Here is a 26,320-nt window from a genome sequence, read left to right as displayed (position 1 = left end):
TGGCAGAAAATCTTATCCACTGCCGCCCTGGCAGGCTGTTCAGAAATGTGCTCATTACCTGTAGAAATAGTGCCTATCCCTGCAATAAGTAAATAATGGATGGGACGTGACTAATTAGTTGACCCCCTCCTCCTCCCTGTGCTTCCTGCTCCCCCTCTGCCCATCTTCTAATTTATATTATTGTACTCCCCTTGTGTATTTTTATTGTTTCAATGCTTTGCTATTGTTATGTGTACATTTTTTAAATTATTTTTTTCCATTTTACTGTTATAAATATATATTGTCTCATTCTGCTATATATGGAATGAGACAATTTGGCGTGGCCAGCTCGGCGTGGTTAACTCACCACTGCCAAGTCGCTGCAGGACAATCCCACATGGCCAACTGGCTCTAGGGACAACTCGCCATGGGTGGCCCGGTGCTCAACATGGCGGTGGCGACAGGTATGAAAATGGGAAGCTCCTGGCTGCTATCAGCGCTCCGCACTCCGTCCACCCACTCACTCACCTGCCCGTCCAGTTCTCCCTCTGGCTGCCCACAGCGAGTTGTCCCCATGGAGAGTTAGTTGTGTGGAGTTGTCCTGTAGTGACTTGGCGGCAGTGAATTGGCAGAGGTGACTCGGTGGTGGCGAGCTGACAGTGGTGAGCTGGGCATGCTGAGTTGTCTTAAATCTTCGCCCAGCGTAGCCCGATGGTGAGATGGGTGGCAAATAAATTTAGCAATTAAATAAATAATCAGCTTACTGCTCTATCCTGGCCTCATTAGACGCATGCAGATGTAAGCATTATTATGCAAATGAGGTTAATACCTAAGCATTAAAGGCAAAGTATGAGAACTTTAAAAAAATGTTATAAAAATGGAGGCATGCAAATCTCTTTTCGTTTTTCTTTTCCTTGCACAGAAGTACTTTGGCTTATTCTCTGCCATTGACACGATTGTGCTGTCTTTTCTGATCTGTGAGGTCATTCTCAACTGGTACTATGGATTCTGTTTGTACTGGAAGGTGAGGGGGCCAAGGGTTTTGTCTTAAGGCTTAGTCCAAAGAAACCTTATTCAGGCATTGAAACTTGGTGCAAACAGATACATACAGGTAGTCCTCAACTTATTGCCACAATGGAGCCCAAAATTTCTGTTGCTAAGCGAAACATGTTAAGTGAGTTTTGCCCCACTTTATGATTTTTCTTGTCAGAGTTGTTCTTGCCACAGTTGTTAAGTGAATCATTGCAGTCAGTAAGTTAGTAACACGGTTGTTAGTGAAACTGTCTTCCCCACTAACTTTGCTTGTCAGAAGGTCACAAAAGGTGACTCCAAGACCTTGGGACACTGCGACTATCATAAATATGAACCAGTTGCCATCTGAATTTTGATCACATGACCATGGTGATGCTGCAACACTTGTAAGAGTGAAAAATGGTCCCAAGTCACCTTTTTTCATTGCTGTTGCAACTTTGAATGATCTCGAAAAAAATGGCTGTAAGTCGAGGACTACCTTTAATGTCCCTCTCCCTTGTTGAAAATTTTATTGATGATATATATATATAATGTCAGAGCATGCACAGTCTTATTGTGCTGAGATAACCCAGGAGAAAACACAGTAAACAGTAGTCTATATTAAATGGTGGTTTACGCTATCTACAATATTATACACCAGGAACAATATACATACACATGGTAATACAGCAGGATCCAACACACAGCAGTTACAGCAAGCAAACGGAACAGACAGACACTCCAGCAAAAGCCTTCCCTTTTATACTCAGGCTCTTAAGAGACCCTGCTTGCTCGTTAAGAGACACAGACCCTGCTGAATCATTCCTATCATTGCATCATCCACCTTATATTACATTACATCATACACCTCACATTATACAAGCTGGTTAGCTGTTAAATTATTACCTTGACATATAAGATATTTGCTCTGCTATAACCCACATGTGATAGAGTCTTGGTGCAGAGAAAGAAAATTCTGCATATTTGGTAGCCTCCTGGCTGTGAGCACGGAATGAATCAACTCCCCTAAGGTCTTCTTAGGAAATTCTATCTAGAACCCTGATGTTGGATTACTCCTGCCTTCCTTCCAATTTGGATCTGAAATTCCTAAAATTGCCTTACTCCCGGACTACAGAATTTGGAGAAACGTCATCCTTCCATATACCTAACCTTCCTTGTCTCTCAAGAGTTTGTTCTCTCCCCTAAACAGGATGGCTGGAATATCATCAATTTTTGTATTGTTTTGTACCTATGCATCGGTTTGATCATTCCTCTATTGGAGAATGAGACAGTTTTTCGAATGGTCAGGTAAGCACATAAAATAAAAAGGTAAGATGAGTGCTATTGGATCAGGCCAAAGATTTATTTAGTCCTTGTTCTGTGTCATCCAACGCTCAACTCAATGTATCTGTGAAATTTATAAGGACAGACACAAAAACAAATGGTCTCTTTAACCAATATTCTTAGCAACTGATATTTCATGCTGGTTTCGATTCAGAAGATTCTCAGATAACTCCCAACCTCTTTTTATACCCATATAAAGATACATCTTACATTCTTCCAGATGGACTGATCCAATGTAGAGTTGAAATAGTGTCAAACTGGATGGCAGTAATGTAACAGGCAAGAAGCACAGCTCTGTGGAAGAATACATGTTTTCCATGTATTATTCTTGGATTCAATTCCTGGTTTTGTCTGCTTAAAAAAAAAAAAGAAGCAGTAAAAGATTTTCAATGGGGAAGCCAGATTTGCTTAATGACCAGGTTATTAACTTATCAACTGCAGTGATTCACTTAACAACTGCAGCAAGAAGTGTCATACAATGGGGCAAAACTCACTTAACAATGTGTCTCACTTAACAACAGAAAATTTGGGGGTCAATTGTGGTCATAAGTCGAGGACTACCTGTAATTAAGGTTTTGTCAGTTTCCAGTTTCTCCTGCACAGTATAATATATTTGTCAACACTGTGACAATTGAGGAAACTGTAGCCATTTTACCTTTTGCTTTCATTGTGCTTATTTCTGCTTTTTGGAATTTTAGATGTAGAAGGGGGGTAGAGGGAAATGTTTGAGCATTTCCAGTTAGCCATAACAATTACAGCTGTGTGTGAACTCAAGGGCAATATTAGATAAAGTTTTGGTGGGCTGAGAAGTTGAGCCCCATTTTGGATTAATTGGTGAATGTGATTTATGACAGCCTTTCTGGGGTGGGAATCGCAACTTGTTACTTTGTATCCTGGGGGAGGGAACTTTAGTCTTGGGTTCAACTATGTAAGTGCCAATACTTTGTTTCCTGAATAAAATGTTCTTTAAGGAAGAAATCTTTGCCTTGAAGTTCTTTTAATTGGTTTCATCTATTGGAACCATGACAATATTATTGTGTGAATTTCAATGAATGATCTACTGTGCGCCCCAGAGTAGATGAAATATTAATTCCACATCTTCTGTTAAACTAGTGTCTGTGCTTCCCTAACATTGTCCTGGTAGCCAGTTACACCTTAATGGTTGGATTCTGAAATATGTCCGTTGACTGTGCTGGTTGTGACAATGGGTGCTGAAACCCAGAACATCCAGAGGGCATCGGATTGGGAAAGAATGATTTAAGACCAGCCACTCCTTGGAGCTGTCAGCTTTATGTAAACGTACATGGACACATTTTCCATTTTTCCTTCTAGAGTCATGAGGCTGATACAAGTGTGTAGCTTGGTTAGTGGCCTGGCAAGAATGATCCAGGTGATCTTGCAGTCCATTCCTGACATGGCAAATATCATGATCCTACTTTTTGCCATCATGCTGGTAAGATGCCTTCATCAGATCTCCTCTCCATACCCCAAGCTAAATTCTTTTGTTTGGAAATGAACTGACAATGGAAAGAAGGACCAGAGGTGACATGATAGCAGTGTTCCAATATCTAAGGGGTTGCCATAAAGAAGAAGGGGTCAACTTATTTTTCAAAGGACCTGAAGGCAAGACAAAAGCAATGGAGGGAAACTAATCAAGGAGAGAAGCAACCTAGAACTAAGGAGAAATTTCCTGACAGTGAGAACAATTAATCATTGGAATGATTTGCCTTCAGAAGGGTCAAAATTAAATGAGTCATCAGAATCATTACATTCTAACGAATGATCTAAATCCAACTCTTCTTGAGTTCCATTAACCCTTATCTGGTGCCCATTTAGTATTGAACTATGGTTGACTAGACTCTTGTGTGTAGGCTTGACCAATAAATCTTCTGAACTACTTAATGTAATTAATTGAACAACTTAATATATGGTCTGGATTCTTCACACCTGGCAGAAGGTATCAGAGAGGGAGAAAAAAATGGCTCTTTAACTTTGCTATTAGTTGCTTTCTTCTGCCTACAATGCAGTCCTTAGCAGAAAAAAAATCTATGTCCTTCTCCTAGCATGGAAAATAGTCTGAAGAATGATATGGTTATTTCAGATGGTCTACAACAGAGGCCCCCAACCCCCGCCGCTGGGCTGTAGCCTCTTTGCAAGTTGATCTGTGTGCCCATGTGCACATCGTCCTGCCACTCATGTGCCCCAGTTTCCCTCTTCCCCCCTGTGCTGGGCTGCGAAGCCACAAAAGTTGGGGACCGCTAGTCTACTATGTTCTCTTGTGATTTTCCAGTTCAAGGGGGAAACTGTGTCCCAGAAAACAGATATTTTTGCACCATTCTCACTGTGTATTTTTGCAGGTCTTCTCTGTGTTTGGAGTGACTCTCTTTGGCACCCTTGTTCCAAAGCATTTTGGGAACCTGGGAACGGCTCTTTATTCCCTTTTCATCTGCGTCACCCAGGATGGATGGATTAATATTTATAATGACTTTGAGTGAGTAAAATCTTTTTCTACATCTATCTATCTATCTACCTATCTATCTGTCTGTCCGTCTGTCCGTCTGTCCGTCCGTCCATCATCTATCTATCTATCTATCTATCTATCTATCTATCTATCTATCTATCTATCCATCCATCCATCTTCATCATCATATTTTCACACATTACAGATGGTCCTCATCTTATGACTGCAATTGGTCTGGTCATAAGTTGTTGTGGTCATAAGTTAAGATATCTCGTGACCTGACTTGATTTTATGACACTTTTTGCGGAGGTCATTAATGGCACAATGCAGTCTCTATAATTACACACACACACCTCAGACAACTTCCTATAAATTGGAGAAATGAATTACAAAATGGTTTCAACTTGGAACACTTTTATCAAAAGATCAAATGAAATATAAGCTTCTGCTGAAGTCATCACTTCAGATATCACTGCTAACCAGATGAATGCAAGGATAAAGTAGTTAAATGAAAGTGAAGTGAAACATGACTCAAGTAGCCCTTGAATCATAAAACTGCCCCAAAGGATTCCATGTTCATGGCTGGCTAGCACTCCTTTACCTAAGATTACATTTAACCAAAATTAGTATGTCAAATAAATTCTCACCCAGCTTCCATCTTTTTTTTTTGGATCACATGGCTATCTTTTGCATCTGCTGTGCAGTCCTTGGAAAGATTATACTGGATTTAGAACATAGAACATAGAATAACAGGGTTGGAAAGGACCTTAGAGGTCTTCTAGGTCAATTCCTTATTCAAGCCAACAACTCTGTACCAGGGTTCCTCAAATCTGGCCACTTTAAGACTTGTGGACTTCAAATCCCAGAATTCCCCAACCAGCCATGGCTAAGTTTGAGGACCCCTGCCCTATACCATTCCAGACAAATGGCTGCCCAATCTCTTCTTGAAAATCTCCAGCTTGCCCACAACTTCTGGATTCAAGCTGTTCTGCTGATTCAGGGGTGTCAAACTGCCGGCTCACAGGCCAGATGCGTCATCCAGAAGCCATGCCTACCCCATTGCCGGCAATGGCAAAACCGTCCCGATACATTGCGCGATGTCACAGGACATCGCGAGTTTGACATGTCTGATTGATTGTTCTCACTGTCAGAAAAATGTAGGTTGGATTTCTCTTTAATGATTTTCCACTCACTACTTGTCCTACCCTCAAGTACTTGGAAGAACAAATCAATCTCTTCTCTGTGACAGTCCCTCAAGAACCAGAAGACTGTTATCACATCCCCCCTAGTCCTTGACTTTGTTAGACTAGACACATCTAGTTTTGTTCATCCTATGATTTAGCCTCCAGACCTTTAGCCTTATCATCTTTGTTGCTCTTCTCTGTACTCCTTTTAGAGGCCCAACTTTTTTTGGTATCATAATGCCCAGAATTGGAGAGAATTTAATTTAAGGATTAAATTTAAGAAGCATTCGAAAACCCAGCCAATGTATTTAGTCTGAAGGAATCAAGTGCAACTTGATATATGCAACTTTCTTCTCCAACAGAAAGGAGGGTCTTATCTCTTGGTCACCTCCCTGTCCATAAAGATAAGGCTGGTCCTGAGCCCCAGGAGGGATGAACAAGCCTGACTCAAAGCCATATTACCTTGAGATATTTACAAAAGGCTCCTTTAATGACTGCATGTCTTCTTTCCCTCACAGACATGAAGGTAAAGCCTTAGAGATAGGTGGGGCCCTCTACTTTTTTATCTTCATCACTTTTGGGGCCTTCATCTTTGCAAATCTGCTGGTGGCTGTGGTGACAACCAACTTGGAACAATCTATGGCCGCGTATCATGAGAAGAAGCAATTGAAAACCAATTTTCCTTCCCTTGGAGGCTTTGCTGGATTTGATGTGAGTTTGTAATGTCAAGACTTGGGGAAGCCAAGTGGGGAAAAAAAGCACTGCATGTAGGGCAGTATGCCTAGTCTCTGGACCCTGAAAATGGCACAGGAGCTTGCAAGGGTCAGATCAAATAAATTATATGTAGAAGCCGCTCATTCAATAGAGGGGCAGCCCTACTTTATGGTGTTTGGATGAGTTGAGGGCTGCCTAATCGTATGGATTTTTGAGCAGGATGGCACCGATGATGACTTCACTGCATCCCAGTCAGAAGCGGTGCATATAAAGGAAGTTATTCAGGGAACACCCATGGTCCATCATCAGGAGTTGCTCAGCTTTGGCAATTTGGCCAACTTGAATGAGACAACTTGTGAAGATCTCTGCCTTGTCTTGGAAGCGATCCATGAGAACTTAAAGGAATATCAAATGATCAGGGATGAATTGGACCAGTAAGTCCTACTATTCCTTTGTTTTTTCCCCACCTTAGAATGGAAGCTATTCTAATGTAGCCAGCTAACAACAGTTATCTATAGTGCAATCATACCACAACTTGATTACTACATTGAGATCTCTGTGGAACTGGACACATCATGACCTGCAAATGCAGTAATTATATTTAGTTAATCGCAACATGAAGCTTAGTTTATGTAAAGCCAGATTTTAGGTTTAATTTTATTTAATATTTTTACCATTAGCCCTTATGGTAGGAAGTTGGGATACGAACTGAAAAAAAAAACACAGTAACATTCTTCCAAATATATAACTCTACTGGGCACTTAATTTCCTTTTCTATATAAAATTCCTTTCCTTCCTTCCTTCCTTCCTTCCTTCCTTCCTTCCTTCCTTCCTTCCTTCCTTCCCTTCCCTTCCCTTCCCTTCCCTTCCCTTCCCTTCCCTTCCCTTCCCTTCCTTCCCAAATGGGCACATCTTGGTATATATACATAAATTTACAAGTTTTTTTGTGCCTTTGACTCCTGGCAGCCACTTGGACTAATTGCTGCTGATGTTTTTGGGGGACAAGATTCCAAAAGTGATTGGCCATTGCTGCCTTCTTTCTAGGGGTGAGATGAATACTTCCCCTTTGCTACTACACACAAGGAAGGAATGGCAGAAAAATAAATGTAGGACGATAATCTATCTTTCACTAATCTAGATTTAACTTAATTTTTTAATCTTTAATTTTGCACTTTAGCTCCTAGTACAAATAGAGAAGACGATCAGCTATTTCACTATGCTGTTCCCCTTTGGTCTTGAGACCCTTATGAAAGGAAAGGAGGGTTGGGGCCAACCTCACATGGGGTGAGTGTAAGATGTTACAGAGGGCAGGAGCAACAGCAGAGAAGTCCCTCCTCCTGGACCCCCCAGCCAGAATAATTGGGCTGATGGGACCCGTAGCATGCCTCCTCTGCTGGCATGATGGGAATGAATCCCCTCTCACCCTAGGGGGTGGAGAGAGAGGGCTCTGGGGAAAGTTCAACACACATCTGAGCTTGCTCCAAGGGGAACAGGACCACGGCCAGTTAATTCAGGCCAGGTCTTTGCCAAGCAAGCTTGTTGTGTTCTTTTTGCCATGAACTCTAATTAACTGAGTTAGAAGTCATGCTGGTAAGATTAATTTCTGTTGCTCAAATTCTATCTCTTTTGTAGACATCTTCACATTATAAGGAGCACATGTGTTGATTCCAACTGACATCAGAGTTGCTCCTAGCAATGGAAATGGAACTGAGAAATGTTATATAGATGGTCATGGACTCATGGGGAATGAGTCATAGGAGAGGGATTAGACAGTCTACTCTAGACATGCAAGTCTATTTTAAAATGTCAAAGCATTGCCCAAGTTTACATGCTATTTGGTGCCAATGTAATTCATGGAAATCATCCCTAGATTTATTTGATTTTGGACTTTGATCTCCATAGAATAGTCCAGGAGGTGAGGTCCCTCAAATTCAATGTAGATCAGGAGCAGGAGATTGTGCTTCGAAACATCCGTGGGGCAAACATTTCAGAAACAATGATTGCCAACAATACAATTTATGCAAAGACTGGTGATGTTCTGTCTACGCTGATGAACCTGGAGAAGGTAGAGTTTCAATCCTATGTCGAATGATTATATTGGGAGCAAAGTAATTTACCCATGGGCAAGACGCATTATTGAACAACTGAGACTACACAGTACCTACAGCTAATTACTGAATTAATTCAGCTTCTAGATGTGTGCATGTATTGTACCACACACGAATTAAGGGGGCTGGAAAACTGAAACCAGAAATTCACATGATATACAGAAAGTCCTTGACTTACAACCACAATTGGGACCAGAATTTCTGTTGCTAAGCAAGATGATTGTAAAGTGAATTGTTACCCAATTTTACTTTTGTCGTCTTATTAAGCAAATCACTGCAGTTGTTACATGAATTGTGCAGTCATTAAGTGAATCCGTTTCCCCCCCCCCATTGACTTTGCTTGTCGGAAGCTGACTGGGAAGATCACAAATGACAGTCATGTGACCCTGGGATATTGCAGCCATCTTAAATACATGCTAGTTGCCAACCACTTGAATTTTGATCAAGAGACCAGAAGGATTCTTGACAGACACTGTGAGGACCAGTTGCAAGTCACTTTTTACAGTGCCACTGTGACTTTGAACAGTCACCAAAGAAATGGTTATAAGTCAAGGACTACCTGTACTAACTTACCTCCCTAGTTAGCGCTAACCAGCTATAATGTTGTGCTAATACAGGCACTGGGTTTATATTTTACTTGGTTCAATATATATACTTTGTCCTATATTGCAGAGGTCCCCAACCTTTTGGACACCAGGGACTGGTTCCATGGAGAGAGGTTTTTCCATGGACCAGAGAGTGCGTGGTTTTGTGTGCTGCCTGCATCCCATGGATGGGGCTTTGCTTGTTTTGCGGACTGGTTGCTGGCATGCCGTGGCCCGGTACTGGTCCACGGACCAGGGGTTGGGGACCCGTGCTATACTGTACTGTATATAGTTTCTAGGAGCTCAGTATGTTGCATGAGCACAACCATTGGCGCTTCAGAATAAAAAATGCAATTATATTTTTCATGTATACCATCTTGGATCCCTTGTTCACCTTTTTTCCCTTGGGTATCTTTCTTGCACAGTCACACTTACTTGATAGAGAGTACCAGAAAGGAGAGATAAAATCAGCAGCCATGAGAGCCTTGCGACAATCTGCAGTAAGTAGAAGAGTGGGCTTGGTTGCCCTGCCTGGGTTCAATTCACATTGGCACAGGCTAATGTGGGGTGGTGGCCAGGACTCTCTAATTCTATAATGACCCCATCTTTGTGTTCAGTTCCTAAAGCAGTGATGAAATTCCCTTTGGTGCCTGGGGCTACACCTTATTTTTGGGGGGGAGAAGGAAGGCCATGGGCATCGTCTGGGGGACAATTCATGTCACATGTATCATCACCTCACCTCACATTACTTCATTTCATTTCATTTCACTTCATCCATGCATGCATGCATGCATGCATACATCCATTCATATCCTATAGCTGCCCAAGTCCATCAAGTGACTCTGGGCTTCTCTGTGGCAAAGGTCACAATCGATGGGGCAATAATTCAAAGTGAATAATGCACTTGTGGGGTTTTTTTGGGGGGGGGATACTTTTTCTCTTTTAAAACCATATTGAATATACTGCAGTGCTTGCATTACAGATGTTGTATTTTCTGCCTCAAAACAATGGGAAAGATGAATGACTGTGGTCAGGAGCTTTTGTGGGTTGCAAAAGGAGATGGGACTCTGTACATGCTAGTGAGCATAAGGTTTCATCCAGGTCCTGTTCACCAAACAGTATATGGAGAGCATTAGAACTCAAAGGGATAAGGATGATACACTTCACGTTAAGTCCTGACATCTCTTGTTCTCTGCTTTTCCTACCCTGCAGCTGGACGAATCTACAACGGGACGCCGACAAACTTTGGTAAGAATATTGGACTGACTTTTGGGCTATTTTTGCCTTTCTCCTATTGGTCTGCAAAAAGCCCAATGAAGCTGGTGACACAGCAGAAGCTGTCCATTTTTCTGCATCCAAAGGCAGATGAAGTTTCAATTAAGCTGATTTGTTGCTAAAGGCCTATGCTCAGGAATCTTTTCAACAGTTAGCACCTGGTTAGAGTTAGATAAAGGGAGGGTTGCACTTAATTTGCTTGTGGCTATGTAGGGATTCTAGGCTAAGCCCTTTTTTTCACCCCTCCCCGGGTTTTCCCTTTCCTTCTCCCATAAGAAATGAATGGTTGTTTGGTCAGTTGCTGCTGATTTTCCTTACTGAATTTTAGATTTTGTAAGTCACTTGGAATCACAAGATAGAAATGTGAGGCACGCACTTTTTAAAATTAAAGGATGATGAATGGATGGATTTTAGAAAATGTGCATGTAAACTTAGGAAAGAGGTGAAATAGGAAGTAGTATTTAAGCCCTGGATTCAGCTACCCAGACAGCCCTTCCAGAGAAGTCTCATTTGTACCAATGTTCTTTGCCACTTATCAATTTCATTTTCACTGTTTCTCCCTTCTCTAGCCAGCAAAATTCGACAAACAACAGAGGAACTCGGTAAGAATTTCCTGGGTGGCTCTCCCTTCAGCCATTGTGGGAGAGATGCACCACGCTTAGTTCCAGAGGAAATGTAGTCTCTCAAAATAGACGTTCCATGCATGTTCATGACGACACGGGGATTTTTCAACTTGTTGAGTTTCATTCACTCCAACTTGAGAACACTGAGCATTGATTCACTAAATCTTTTATGAATAAAGATAAGGCCTGTTCTTGGCCTTTAGAGGGGCTCTAGGGTCCCTACTTGGTGTTTTGGGATGAGGAGGGATTCCTTTTCCACCTCCTCCTATGGATTTCTAGCTTATCTTTCCCTGAGAAGCTCAAGGTGGCTTCATAGTCCTAAACCCTCCCATAACCAGTTGTGAAACAGGTCAAATTGAAAGACTGACTCTCTAAAATCACTCATGAGTTTCATGGTTGAGGCTGACTAAAACCTGGGTCTTCTCGCTTCTAACCTAACTGCATCACAGAGCCTCTTAGGGATTCACATGGAGTGTAAGGACCCACCCCACTTTGCATTTTAAGAAGACAGAACTCTTGGAATAATTCTTCCAACAGGAATCCTTTATTAAGAGAAAATGGTTGCAGGCATTCTAGACAGGACTTGGGGTCCAAGCTCTCCAATTTAAGGTTTTAAGGGGTTCCCCAGTAGTTCCACCCAATCACCCCCCTCTTCTAGTGACAGTTTCAGGCATCACAATCCCACCCCTTTTTTCCTTTCTGCCGGCTGGATGGAGACTTCAGAGAAAACTACATGAAAGGTAAATAGCCTCCTTTGTTATGATAAGGCCTTTTGGTGCTATCCACATTCAAACCCTTTGAAGTTGTACTGAAGGAAGTGAGGGCCATAAAGCCCCTTTGTTCACCCCCTTCTCTTTCTTTATGACAGAATCCAGAGAGGGCAGAAATGGGGTTTTCTATAATTGATAACTGGGGATGAAGTATAATTGGATTCTGATATCTGGCCCCCTTAAAAATAAGAGAGATCCACCTGAAAGAAAACAAAACAGGTATAAAAGTTAGTCAGGCTTGTTAGGATACTCTGTGTGAAACTTCTTCAATAGCTTCGGGGCTCTGACATGACGTTTATGGACCCACTCGTTTTGTGAGGGAGGGAGATGTTTCAGGGCAACTAGGTACTGAGTCGCTCCATGATATCTCCTAGAGTTAAGGATTTCCTTTATTTCGAAGTGTTGTTCGCCCTCCACCATGATTGGAGGTGGTGGTGGGGGGGATTTTTGGCCGTAGAGGTGACTGATGCTCTCTTTTCAGCAAGTTGCAATGAAAAATTGGGTGTATTTGCCTGAGATTTTTGGGTAATTCTAATTCTACTGTTACTGGATTTATGATTCTCTTAATTGGAAAAGGTCCTATATAGTTTGGTCCAAGTTTTTTACAGGGCTGTAGGGATTTTAGGTATTTTGTAGATAAGTACACCATTTCTCCTATAATGAATGATGTAGGCTCAACACTTTTTTTATCGGCTTGTGCTTTGTATGCCTGCATAGCTTAATCTAGTGCTTTTCTAATTATTGGCCAGGTGTTTTGTAGTTTTTCCATCCATTCTTTCAGTGAAGGGATCGTTGGTTCGTTTGGGGTTAACTCTGGCATGGGGTTGAAACTTTGACTGGTAGCTATTTGAAAAGGAGTGTAACCTGTGCTGGAGTGGACTGCATTATTGTAGGCAACTTCTGCAAAAGGGAGTAAGTCCGCCCACTCGGTCTGCTGGAAACTAAGAAAACATCTTAAATATTGCTTAAGTACGGAGTTCATTTTTCAGCCCCCCATTTCCTTGAGGGTGGTGGCTAGATGTCAGTCCCTGAGTGGTTCCTAAGAGGGATAAAAATTCCTTCCAAAATGCAGACGTAAATTGCACCCCCCTGTCAGAGATGATGCGTTGGGGTGCCCCATGCAATCTGTAAATGTGTTGGATGAAAAGGTTTGCTAAGGCTTTTGCAGTGGGAATCTTTTGGCAAGGGATAAAGTGCACCTGTTTGGAAAACAAGTCCGTGACCGTCCAGACCACAGTATTCCCTTTGCTTTCTGGCAATTCCACTATAAAATCCATGGCTATTTCTCTCCAGGGGGCTGAGGGACTTGCCACTGTTTGCAATAGTCCTGGCGATTTCCCTTGCAACCTCTTTGCAGTGGCACATTTTGGACAACTGGCCACATAACTTTCTATGTCCTTTTTCATGGATGGCCACCAAAATTGCCGTTTAATTAAATGTAAAGTTTTTACAAATCCAAAATGCCCTGCTGATTTTGTGTCATGGCAAAGCTGCATGAAAGTGACTCTTTGGGTTGTTGGTATATATAACTTTTCCCCTACCCAGGGCAACCCTTCTCTCATTGTGCACACATTTTTTGTTTTTCTGGAACCATTCATCTGTTTCCAAACTTTTTCTGAATTCAATTCCAGTTTGGCTGTCCAGTTGTGGTTTTAATTTGGCTTGGGTTCTTGTGGTTACTGGTGCTGCCAGTTGTGACTCTGCCATCATTGGTTTAGAGTCTGTGGCTCATGTGCTGTTATATTGGGGTATGCAAGATAGTGCATCTGCCAGGAAGTTCTTTCTCCCTAGTAAATGTTTGAGCTTAAATTGGAACTGGTGAAAATGCTGGGACCAGCGGGCTTGTTTGGGATTGAGTTTCCTGGACGTTTTCAGGGCTTCCAAATTTTTGTGATCAGTCCACACCTGGAAGGGGATTTTGTTGCCTTCCAGGAACTGTCGCCATGTGAGTAATGTCCAACGTATCCCTTATGCCTCCTTCTCCCATATGGGCCAGCGCTGTTCTGTTTCCGTGAGTTTCTTGGATGTATATGCACAGGGTTGCAATACTCCATCATCATTTTCTTGTAATAGAACAGCCCCCACTGCCACATCACTTGCATCTGCCTGTATTACGAAGGACTTGTCCATGTCTGGGTGCCTTAGTACTGGTTCAGCAGAAAAAAGTCTCTTTAGTCTCTCAAACGCTGCTTGGCACTCCATTGTCCATGTTAGTGGCTGGCTAGGTTTTACTGAGGATGCTCCCTTCATTTTTAGTAAGTTAGTGAGGGGCAAGGCTATCTGTGAAAATGAGGGGATGAATTGGCGGTAAAAGTTTCCAAAGCCCAGGAAACTTTGTAGTTGCTTTCTTGTGTGGGGTGGTGCCCAATCTAATACTGCTTTGACCTTCTCTGGGTCCATTTCAATGCCCTGGGGGGATATGCGATAACCTAGGTAGTCTATCCTTTCCTGGTGGAATTCGCATTTTGAGAGTTTGGAATATAGGTGGGCGGCTCGCAGTTTCTTTAAAACTGCTCTGACAAGGTTGACATGTTCCTCTTTTGTTTCGGTGAAGATAAGAATGTCGTCCAAGTAAACAAGGACCCCCTTAAACAGGTGCTCTCTTAGAACGTCATTGATTAATTGCATAAAGACTGCAGGGCCCCCTTGTAATCCAAATGGCAAGACTTTGAATTGATAGCACCCCATGGGGCAGTTAAATGCGGTCTTCCATTCGTCCCCTTCCTTAATTCTCACACGATAGTAAGCTTCCCTTAGGTCTAGTTTAGAAAAATTTTTCCCTTTCGATAGGTGTGACAGCATGTCCTGCATGAGGGGCAGAGGGTATAGGTTGCTTTCACTGATTGTATTCAGGGCCCTATAATTCACGCATAAACGTAAAGAGCCATTCTTCTTCTCTCTAAACAGGACTGGGGCAGCCACTTTAGGCTTGGCTGGCTCAATGAAACCTCTCTCTAGTATTTTTTTTATGAATCTTTCCATTTCCTCCTTCTCCTTTGGGCTCATGGAGTATAATCTGGGCTTCGGGAATTTTGCCCCAGGCTTGAATTCAATGGTACAGTCCGTGGGTCGGTGGGGGGGGAGCTCATTTGCCCTCTCCTCACTGAAAACTTCAGCAAGGTCTCTATATTCCTCTGGTATTTCTGTTAATCTTTTTTCCTCTCCTATGGATGCTTTTTCTATTCTTGATTCTGGTAGCCTCCCTTGGGGTTTTAAGTCCATAGGGTCCCCTTCGGGAATTTGATTTCTGTCATCCTCCAATTTACCCAGGGGTTCCATTTTTTCAACCAGTCCATCCCTGGGATCATTGGGCATTCCATGCCTGGGGTCACCACAAACATTATGTCCTCCTCATGTTTGCCCAGGGAGAGGTGTATTGGTAGAGTGGCTAGGGTAGCTGGAACCCCCCCTGCTATGGATCCATCTAACTGGCCAAATGAGATTGGTTGTTCCAGCCTCCTCGATTGGATGCCCAGATTCCCCACTAGTGTTGGGCTAATGAGGCAGCGAGTGCAGCCAGAGTCTATTAAGGCTTTCACCTTCACAGCTTTGGGCATGGGGGGAATTAATATAGTCATTGTCTTGAGGATGGGTGTGATGTGTCCACTTACCAGGGGTTTGCCCTCCGAGCTGTCATCTGAGGCATCCACCGGCCCTGTGGTGTAGGCTGGAGTTCTTTCCCCTTGGTGAGCAGAAGTGGGGGGTTCCGCAATTTCCATCATTCTCATGGCAGTTTCTTTTGGCTTAGCTGAAGACTTTCTTGAATTGTTGATTGGGGATCTGTCTGGGTTGTGCTGGGAGGCTTTGGAGCGGCATTCTACAGCTCGATGCCCTTCTCTTCCGCACTTGAAACACCCCATTTGCTTCTTGGCTGTAGCCGATGATTTCACCGGTTCGTGTGTCAGCTCAGGCGGGGGGGCGGCTCCATTGTTTTCCTCAGCGGTGTCTTTTCAATATGTCGATCTCTGTTTCCTCTGCCAAGATGTACCATTCCTCAAGTTGGTGTGGGTCCCCTCGGGGCAGGCAAGCGTCATATAGATCATAATTTAGTCTGTCTTTGAAATGGCTAAGGAGGATGTCTTCTGGCCAATTCAGTTTGCTTGCAATGGCCCGGAATTCTTGTGTATATTCAGCCACCGGGCGTTTGCCTTGCCTCATCGTTTTTATCCTTTCACGGGCTTTGCGATCAGCCAGGGGGTCTTCAAATCATCTTCTCAGAGAGGACATGAAACGGTTGAAGTTACTGAGTTCTGGGGCCTTGGAGTCATGCAAGTTCACCACCCAATCTGCAGCCGGTCCATCCAGGGCAGATTGCACGATCCGGATGCGGGCTTTGTCGCTGGGAATGTCCTGCCCGTGTTCCTCCATGTAGCTGAGGACTTGGGTTAGGAAAAACCCCAAGCGTGTTGGCTCCCCTTTGAATTTCACCTCCAACGGCGGACGTCTTGGAATGGATCGGTGCCTCTGTTGTTGGTGGTAGTGTCTTCCGTCCAGATTGCCTGGACTACTGGATCAGCAGATGTCCCCGGGGTTGCAGGTTCCACGTCCCCCTCGGTATCTCTCCCTTTGCGGCTCCAGGAGCTGGGGCGGCCGTAGGGCTCAGGATTCTCCTCTCCTAGGGAGCTGAGAGTTCTCTTCATCAGGTCAATAGCTTTCTCTAGGATCCAGTCTGAGTACGGTGCCCAGCTTTCTCCCTCTTCACTTGCGTGCAGGGATTTCTCCATCTCCTGCTTCCATTCTGGTTACTTGGTCCCCTGTCTCAGGGTCAACTTTCTTGATTCCTTTCCCCACTCACTTTTCTTTCCAACGCCCATTGACCAGTGAGGCTTGTGGTCCCGTGTCTCCACCACTTCTTCTCCTGAGGAATCTGACCTCTCGGATCCCAACATCTGACAAGGTTCCAATTTGGTCAGCGGCTCTCTTTCCAGGGAGTTTTCCCCCTTTCTTGCTCCATTGTCTGACATGGTAATTTTTTGCAAAATCCCCCGGCAAGGGTCTCCCTTCCAGGTGGATTAATTTTGCAAATCCTGTCTAATGTAAGGACCAACCCCACTTTGCATCTTAAGAAGACAGAACTCTTGGAATAATTCTTCCAACAGGAATCCTTTATTAAGAGAAAATGGTTGCAGGCGTTCTAGACAGGACTTGGGGTCCAAGCTCTCCCATTCGAGGTTTTAAGGGGTTCCCCAGTAATCCCACCCAATCACCCCCCTCTTCCAGTGACAGTTTCAGGCATCACAATCCCACCCCTTTTTTCCTTTCTGCCGACTGGATGGAGACTTCAGAGAAAACTACATGAAAGGTAAATAGCTTCCTTTGTTATGATAAGGTCTTTTGGTGCTATCCACATTCAAACTCTTTGAAGTTGTACCAAAGGAAGTGAGGGCCATAAAGCCCTTTTGTTCACCCCCTTCTCTTTCTTTATGACAGAATCCAGAGAGGGCAGAAATGGGGTTTTCTATAATTGATAACTGGGGATGAAGTATAATTGGATTCTGACATGGAGCTTGGATTCTTCAGATATGCACTCCGCTTTACAGACTCATGCCAAAAGTCAAAGAGATGGATTGAAAGCATTCTCATGTGCAGTGGTACCTCGGTACTCATTGTTAATTGGTTCAGGGAAGCGTGATGAGTACCAAAAACAATGAGTACAAGCAAAATTTTCCCATAAGGAATAATGTAGTGAGTCACAAGGCAGCTGCCACTGACAAGTTCTAGCTTGTGGGTTGAGTACCAAACAAACAATGAGTATGGGAACAAAATTTTCATGTCAAAATATGTTGACTACCAAATTTGGAGTTTCAAAGCAGTTGAGTACCAGGTTACCACTGTAAATAGTGGACAGAGAAGAAGGACAAAGGAGAAAGCTTCTCCTTTGCATCTGCCATCCCAAGCTGGTACCTTCTTAGATGTGTTGGACGATAATTCCCAACATCCTTAGTTCTGATATGGAGGATGCTTTCTTCATAAAGACATAACCATAAACATGAATTTGAACATCCCTTCCTCTTTTTCTCTCCTGTTTGCTTCTACTCTTAACATTTGAGTTTATAGAGTGCACTTAACCCAGTTAAAAAGTTGATCTGTTTTACTGATTTGCACAATGCATTAACACACTAAAAATGTACCCAAGATTAAAGCTAAGTATATCAGGTCGGACAAAAGACAATCTGTATCCCAACTGTAACACAGCTATGCACATGGTCCTCAATGGCCACAATTGGGACCAGAATTTCTATTGCTAAGCAACATGGGCCTTATGTAAGTCGTGCCTGATTTGCGGACCTTTTTTGGTGCAATTTGTTAAGCTAATAACTGCAGTTGTTAGATGAGTCACTCAGTTGTTAAGGAGAATCTGGCTTCCCCATTGACTTTGCTTGTCCAAAGCCAACTGGGAAGGTTGCAGGTGGCATTCACATGACCCTGGGACATTTCAACTGTCCTAAATACATGCTAGTTGCCAAGCGGCTGAATTTTCATCAGTTGACCGTGGGGATTCTGTGATGTTTCTAACTGTGAGGATTGTAAGTCAGTGTTCAGTTAATGTTTGTTTGTCAAGGACTGCCTTAGTTTTATTGTGATGCTTGATACTTTGTTTTTGTAGATGCCAGGAAGCTATCCAGAAAAGGTCCAGATTCGTCGAACAACTTTGGTAAGGAGATAATAGCAATATATCTAGGCATGTATATGTCCCTCAATAGGTACATATCCACATACATATACAATCTTTATTGTTCAATCACTACATTGTGTCCAACTCTTCATGACCTCATGGACTGCAGCAGACCGGGGCCCCTTGTCCTCCCGTCTCCCGGTGTTTGCCCAAATTCATGTTCATTGCATCGATGACACTATCTAACCATCCCATCCTCTGCCGTCTCCTCCTTTTGTCTTCCATCTTTCCCAACATCATGTTTTTTTCCAATGTCCTCTCTTCTCATTTGGTGGACAAAATATTTGAGTTTCAGCTTCAGTAACTCTCCTCCAAAAGAACACTCAGGGCTGATTTCCTTTAGGATTGACTGATTTGATCTCCTTGCAGCCCAAGGGACTCTCAAGAGTCTTCTCCAACCCCACAATTCTAAATTTTTCCATATGATTTAATTCTCACAGCCATACATTATTACTGGGCAAATCATCGCCTTGGCTATACGGATCTTATATACAATCTATTCTCCGCAAATCTCTTAATGTTGTTTGGCTCCTCTTTTGCATGTTTGAAGCGGGGTTTTGAAATTGAACATACTATTGAATAGTGCTTTAGTTGATGTCCAAGGTAGTAAACAACCACACAATCCCCCCAAAGATGGCGGAATACTAGGGACATCATTGGCTGAAAAAGAGAAAGCTCATTATCTTGAAAGAGGAGAAGGAGGTAGCAAGAGATGCACTGATGATGTTACCTAGTTTGGTAATGAAACATCTGCAGCAACCAAGCTCAGAGAGCACCAAGAACCCGTGAATAGGGCCATCTCCAATTTTTGGTTATAAACACAATTCTTTCTTCCGCACTGAGTACCTGGGGTGGGGAAAGTGTTGACAAAGGGATACTGTAACACAATTACAATGTAACAGGTATTCTTTGACAACTCAAGTTTCCCTACTCACTATTTCCCATCTTTCTCTCTGCTAGCCTGCAGGAATGACTCAACGAGATACCTTGCAGTCAAACGTGGTAAGATTGCAAGAGGGGAATAGTTTTTTTAAAAAAATCTGGGGACTCATTTTTTCCCCTAAGCATTGCAGAACATAGCAGTAAGCAATAGCACTTGGACTTATATACCACTTCACAGTGCTTTACAGCCCTCTCTAAGCAGTTTAAAGAGGCAGCATATCATCCCCAACAATCTGGGTCCTCATTTTACCAACCTTGGAAGGATGGGTGGCTGAGTCAACCTTGAGCTGGTGAGGATCGAACCCCTGGCAGCCGGCAGAATTAGCCTGCAATACTGCATCCTAACCACTGCCCCACCACAGCTTTTATTATCCTGACAATAGGAGGAAGTCATCAGACATGGGGCCACCTTTGTGGCTGTGTGGAAGGAGGGGTTTGTAGGTGATTTTTGCCCTTTTATAAATAATCCCTAGAATAATGCATCCATATTCATGGTTAAAACTATTAAATTTCACCAAAATTGGACACCCCTGATCCAGTACGTCCTTCAGATTAGAACCACCACCTGATTTGTATCTTCTTCTTTGTCTGTCCTTCTTTAGACTGAAAGTTCTATGGATTCTGGCCAAAACAATGAAATGAGTGCAGTAAGTCTCTATACTTGGATTTGGCAACCCTTGGCCAATGTGTGGCTTAAAGCAGAGGTTCTCAACCTTTTCTTCACCATGGACCCCCTTTAAATACCTTTTGTGGCCACGGACTATGGCCATGGACCCCCAAGAGTTAAGATTTAAATCATAACATTTCTTCAAGCCTTTGCGAACCCCATGGCATCACAGCCCCTCAGGTCTACAGACCACAGGTTGAAAACCACTGGCCTAAAGGATAAGTTGCATCCATTAAAAGTGGCCTGATTTTTCCATTGGAGGAGCAGCTAATGAGTAAAACAGGTACCCCAAGCCCCTGTAAAGCTGAAAGCATTGATTTTGTCTTGTCGCCCATCTGAACACCTGGGCCTATGTCCCTTGTGCTTCTCAAGCCAGGCCGTCATGCAGGCACCAAGCTGAATATCTTCCTCACCTTTATGGGAATTTTGTTCCCTTTTATTCAGTTGTGTCCAATTTGCAGAGACTGTGTGTGGTTTACTTGGCAAGGTTTTCAGAACGAGGCTTGCCATTGCCTCCTTCAGGGCCTGAGATAGAGTGATTGGCCCAAAGGCACCAGCTGGCTTTGTGCCTAAAGCAGAACTAGAACTCACAGTCCCCCAGTGTTTAGCCTGATGTCTCAATCTCTATATCAAACTGGATCTCTATAGGAAATATATTAACTTTATTCAAAATCAGAATTGACCACAAATTTCTGTTTTCTCTGCTCTTTCTCCACTCTAGCCTCCTCCATCTAGAGCATCTACAGATCAAAGCCAGAGATACCCAGACAGCCTGGTAAGACATTAGAAGGGTACTGAAGATAGTTGATACTACCTAAAATCATATTTCCCACTTATGTTGTACTTTTTGATTCCCCCCCTTCCCCCAGTCTGGAAGTAGTGAAGACAAGAATCAGTACAGGAAGAATCAGTAAGTCTCCAGATATTTATATAAAATGTAATTTCTTTCAAAATCAGAGTAACAAAATAATTTATCTTTTGTTTTCTTCTCCCCACTCTCACCTCCCACCAGCTAGCAAGCAATCCAGACCAGAAGCACTGAGTGACCCAGGTAAAGCTTTAAAACCTAGTTGGAGAAACCAGCATTTGCATCTTTGCAGGGCTGACAATGAGGAATGCTGGGAATTGTAGTACAACAACATTTTGAAGGCTCAGAGACCATTTGCCAGGGGTCTTCAAACTTGGCCCTTTTATGACTTGTGGACTTCAACTCCCAGAATTCCTCAGCCAGCACGAGGAGTTGAAGTCCACAAGTCATAAAAGGGCCAAGTTTGAAGACCCCTGCTCCAGGCGCTTGTTGGAAAAGTTCTCTTTATTCATAACCAGGCGAGCCCTGCTGATTTTTAAAATGTGTTGTGACCAGAATGGAAACACTTAAAAAACAACACCTCCCAGAAGCCATCTTTGATGTGCAGCCCTATAAAGTTGTGGGATTTTAAACAATCCAATTCTGCCTTAGCATTATTTGTGATTGGGCTTGTCCAACAAACCATGGATTAGCCAGTTTGGTATAGTGATTAAGGCACCAGGCTAGAAACTAGGAGATGGCCAGTCACTTTCTCTCAGCCCAACCCACCTCACAAGGTTGTTGGGGGGGGGGGGAGAAGGGAAAGAAAAAAGTATTAGGTATGTTCACAGCCTTGTTATTTCTAAAAAAGTTTAAAGGTGGGATAGAAGTAAATAAATACAATTAACCCTTGAGGTAGGACATGGCTGTGTTTGCAGGACATACCCAATGATGAGGTTATCCCAGTCTCTCCATTTGCATAACCAACTGAACCCCAAGCTAATCAAAAGGCCTAAATTTGCACAATATGCAAAACCACTCACCAAGGTTAACTCTAATGAATTGAAAGGTGTTCCATAGAGGCAGCTGCAGGGTCTCTATTGACCTGGTTAACCAAACCATGCAAATCAGCTGCTAGAGATGCAGACCCACAGTCCTAGCTTGAACAATGATCTTATTTTCCAGAATTTTTACACATGCTGTTGGGCATAACCATGTTCGGTTTTCAAATTTCCTGCAAATGTGGAAAATAATATTAATACTATAACTAAACACACTGAAATGCAAATGCAGTATAGGATGTAAAATATCTTGACCACCTTGTATCTAGTCAAGTATAAGATGGGCTGATTCCATGATTGAGGATTGCTCAAAAATTGTCTTTAGTTTCTTGAGAAAATTCTTTCCACAAATTGAATAAGAATTTCTAGAAAAGTGGGAATTTCTTTGCCTGCCAGTACCAATGTTGGCATGGTACTGGCAATGTCAACTCAAGCTCGGCTTACTGATGTCTGTGAAATGGAAATCAAGAAATGGAAACTACGAATAGCTTTGCTCTGTTATAATTTAGGCATTAACTTAAAAACTTCAAAGCTTTATACTTAGTTGGATACATTGGTGTGTCTGTGTGCGTGCCTGTAGATACACTGAGAAAAGTGTCTCATGACTTATGGCTATTTTTCACACTTATGACTGCTGTAGCCCCCGTAGGGTCGCATGATCACAATTCCGATGCTTGGCAACTGATTCATATTTATGACCGTTGCAGTATCCCAGGGTCATGTGATCCCTTTTTGCAAACACCTTCTGACAAACCAAGTCAATGGGGAAGCCAGATTCACTTAACAACCATTTGACTTATTTAACAAGTGCAACAATTCACTTAACAACTGCTGCTAGAAAAGTTGCAAAATGGGCCCAGGCTCACTTAACAGCTGCATCTCTTAGCAAAAGAAATTTGGGGCTCAATTGTGGTCCTAAGTCGAGGACTCAGTTTATATGTATGCATATCAGCACATCACTAAAGTTCCTAACAATCAAGATGTCTTTGCATACATGGTTTCTTTTTAAAAACAAAAAACAAAAAACACGTTTTATTGTTTTTTTCATTTTACAGACAAGTGCTTACGAAACAACGTGGTGGCAGGGCAATCAATTATCCACACAACAAAGTCATACTCATAAAATTCAGATTAAATGATTAAAAAAACCCCTCTCTTTTCCCTCTAATAACATATTATATTCAAATTGATATATTTCAATACAACTCGATCAATCCTATCAATCCTCAATAACCTTTCATCTAAATAGATCCACAAATCCAGATCCTGTATGAAGTTTACTTATTTCAATTACTATATTCCATATTTCTAATCTAAGTACATAGTTAACACTTCGGGAGTCTCCTTTTTCCTTAACATATTCAATAAACATTTATTAATATCATTTCTTATTTTTCCCTATTCTTCTTCCGTTACAAAGTAACTATCAGTTCTAATGTATATATATAAAAGTATATTAGTTCATATCAGAAAAGAAAAAGAACAAAGAAAAAAAACAAAGAACAAAACGGAAAAAAGTGAAAAAAATACCTTTCTGTTTCTATTCTACTTTATAATCTAACAATCAATCCCTCAATATCAATATCATATTTCTTTAAAGTTACTATATCCAAAACATATTAATAAGTAGACAAACACCTTATTATTAAGTTCAGACCTTTAATTAATTTTTATTCAATCTAACATCTTATTTAACTGTCATAAGCCATAAATCAATCCATATCTAATAAGCCTTTTAAAATCATTACATAAAACCTTCAATCACATTCTTAAATCTTATTCTAGCTTTCCTTTTATGCCAAAAAGGTTTCCATAACAACGCCACTATATCAATAAGCAAGTCATTTTTTATGTCTTGTAGTGTCCTTTGAATCAAACAGAGACGGCTTCTTTTCTGTTTTAGAAACCTAGCTCCTTTGTAAATAATCCCTTGTTTGACAAAGTCCAATCTCCACGTTTGAAACTGTTGAGTGGCCGGCTCATTTACATCCAATTTTATAGCTAATAGTTGTTTATCCAAGCTAGCATCATTCTCAGTTCATTGGGCTTGTCTATCCATTTCTGTTAATTTTAGGGTTGTAAGTGGTTTAATTACAGACCTTTTTAATTCCTCAGAGATCTCATCAGCCTGCGTATGAAGTAAAATGGAATCTTCTTTACCTTTAGTTAAACCCATTTCTGTTGTTTCTTGGTCCATAGAGTGCTCAGACAAAGTCTGGGAGTCAGTTTGTAAGTTCAAAGCAGGATTTCTATTTTTTATTTCCATCGTAAATTCTTTTATTTGCAAACGTATTTCATCAGTAGTTTCATAAAGTTTTTCCAGTATAAGTTTATAGTCAAGTTGAACCAAGGGTTGCTCCATTTCAAAGATAATCAAAAACAGTCTGTATCATTTAGTAGAGGCTGTGTTCGGAGAACATTTAATCAGTGTCTACCCCCACCAGTACAGCTGTTAATTTTCTTTATATTTTCCCTTTTATGATAATCTGAAAGTCAAGATCAGTCCAATCCTCAAAAGAGAAAGTTGCAATTTTAACTTTTTCCACAAGGTGTCCTCAGTACAATGTAAAATCTTCTCCCAGAGACCAGGAATCTCATAAACAAGATCAGGAAACAGAAAAAAGAAGCATTCAAGTCCAATAGCAGATTCAATATTCACAAAATTTTCCAAGACCCCAAAGTGAAGGGAAAAAAAATAAAAATAGGAAAAAAAATCACTTTAAATGAATTCAGTCCATTTAAGCTTCTTTTCCCCACACTCACAAACGCCGCCTTCTTAGAGTAGGGAAATCATTTCAAAAGTGCTCTTTACGGGCACAAAAAAAGAAACCCAAGAGAGGGAGAAAAAAAAGTCTCACCCGGTCAACCACGGTGGTTCCTGTGCTTAGATGTTCTTCTGACTTCTGGTTGCAGCGGCTAGATGAATGGCCATTTTACTGGCCGTTGTTTCCACCATCGGCTCAAAGGTGCAATCTCAGTCCCTGGAAGAAGTTGCCACTCTCCCAAGGACGACGAGGACCTCCTCATTGGTAGCCGCCCCTCCAAGGCGGCTTTTTGACCCGATTAAGGGTCTACCAGCAGCGGAGAATCAGCTGGCAAAGAGAGCCGTCTCCTTGCACAGTTGTGAGCGCTGTGATCCGGAACCGGAAGTCCATACATAGTTTCTTCAGATCTCAGTCCTATCAATTGTATTTGTCCATATATGAAGCTGGGTTAATTTTAATCTTGGCTGGCTTTTATGGCTTATGTTAATGTTATGTTAATCCAGCCCTTCCAGTAAAGTTTATGATTCAGTTCCTTGTGCAAACACCAATAGGCTAAATCAGCAACTAGATTAAGAATACTGCGCAAATGGGGTCGGTTTTCTCTCTTAAAATCATCAAACAATTTAGGGGAGATTCTCAGGTCACATCCTGATTCATTGATGTCAATTTATATATATGCTATTAAAGGCATCTTTCAATCATTTGAGATTTTCATTCTTCTTTAATTAGGTGGCATCCGGACCTAGTGAAACAAGCTTTAACGACTTTAAAACAGGATTACTCAAAAATGGGTATCCCAATTTAGTTGGAGCTTTCCTGGAGAACTCAAATTATGGCAAATTGATATTAGGAAATATATTTCTGTAGCTATTTAGAAATGAGGTCATCTAGATTATTTCATCGAATAAAATGGATTAGTTTATGAATCCATTTAAGATTATATAAGCTTCTCAACTAACATAATTTATTTCTTATTACCTACAGTATCCTGGAAAAACTGGTGTTTGAGAAGAGATACATCTTTAATGAAGACCTCAATTTATTGTATTATTTCAGTTTCATTTAATTGCTGTGCTCTGATTTATCTGACTAACTTGCAAATTGCCTTAACAGCTAAAGATATATTTATTATAAAAATGGAATAAAGCAAATTGAAATTACGTAACTTCTAATCTAATATCTAATAAGGACAGTAGCAGCAACATTCTAAAAACAAAGGATAAACCTAAATAGGTGCTTGTAAGTTATTAACTCACTTGGAGATTTTTTTTAAAACCCAATAAGCAATCTTCACAGGTATCAAAGATAATATTCAGCCTGGTACTGAAAAAGTGGGGGAAGCAGAAAAGTGACAGCAGTCATGGGAAGC

General features: G+C 41.8%; 1 protein-coding gene across 4 annotated transcripts in view; it reads left to right on the top strand.

The window, feature by feature from the left end:
• The window catches only part of CATSPER4 (cation channel sperm associated 4), a 36,156-nt gene extending 10,075 nt beyond the window's left edge, over positions 1–26,081 (top strand). The window contains exons 4-20 of one of the 4 annotated variants that reach the window (XM_039334144.1): positions 902–1,003; positions 2,201–2,298; positions 3,667–3,787; positions 4,692–4,825; positions 6,498–6,690; positions 6,913–7,127; positions 8,596–8,758; positions 9,811–9,885; positions 10,598–10,633; positions 11,230–11,262; positions 18,661–18,708; positions 19,690–19,731; positions 20,274–20,318; positions 21,060–21,113; positions 21,208–21,248; positions 21,351–21,389; positions 25,936–26,077. In XM_039334144.1, the coding sequence (XP_039190078.1) occupies positions 902–1,003; positions 2,201–2,298; positions 3,667–3,787; positions 4,692–4,825; positions 6,498–6,690; positions 6,913–7,127; positions 8,596–8,758; positions 9,811–9,885; positions 10,598–10,633; positions 11,230–11,262; positions 18,661–18,708; positions 19,690–19,731; positions 20,274–20,318; positions 21,060–21,113; positions 21,208–21,248; positions 21,351–21,354 (1,404 nt within the window). In that variant the 3' untranslated portion in view covers positions 21,355–21,389; positions 25,936–26,077. Of the gene's footprint in view, positions 1–901; positions 1,004–2,200; positions 2,299–3,666; positions 3,788–4,691; positions 4,826–6,497; positions 6,691–6,912; positions 7,128–8,595; positions 8,759–9,810; positions 9,886–10,597; positions 10,634–11,229; positions 11,263–18,660; positions 18,709–19,689; positions 19,732–20,273; positions 20,319–21,059; positions 21,114–21,207; positions 21,249–21,350; positions 21,390–25,935 lie in introns of all 4 variants that reach the window. The other 3 variants (XM_039334147.1, XM_039334146.1, XM_039334148.1) reach the window with 3 other exon arrangements.
• The last annotated feature ends 239 nt before the right edge of the window (positions 26,082–26,320 follow it).

Source organism: Crotalus tigris, unplaced genomic scaffold (genome assembly GCF_016545835.1).
Source record: "Crotalus tigris isolate CLP2741 ecotype Arizona unplaced genomic scaffold, ASM1654583v1 scf7180000017628.32516253702:7417878, whole genome shotgun sequence".
In the NCBI taxonomy this organism is placed as follows: Eukaryota; Metazoa; Chordata; class Lepidosauria; order Squamata; family Viperidae; genus Crotalus; species Crotalus tigris.
The sequence above is the reverse complement of the archived record's forward strand: the minus strand, read 5'-3'. Positions and strand labels throughout refer to the sequence as shown.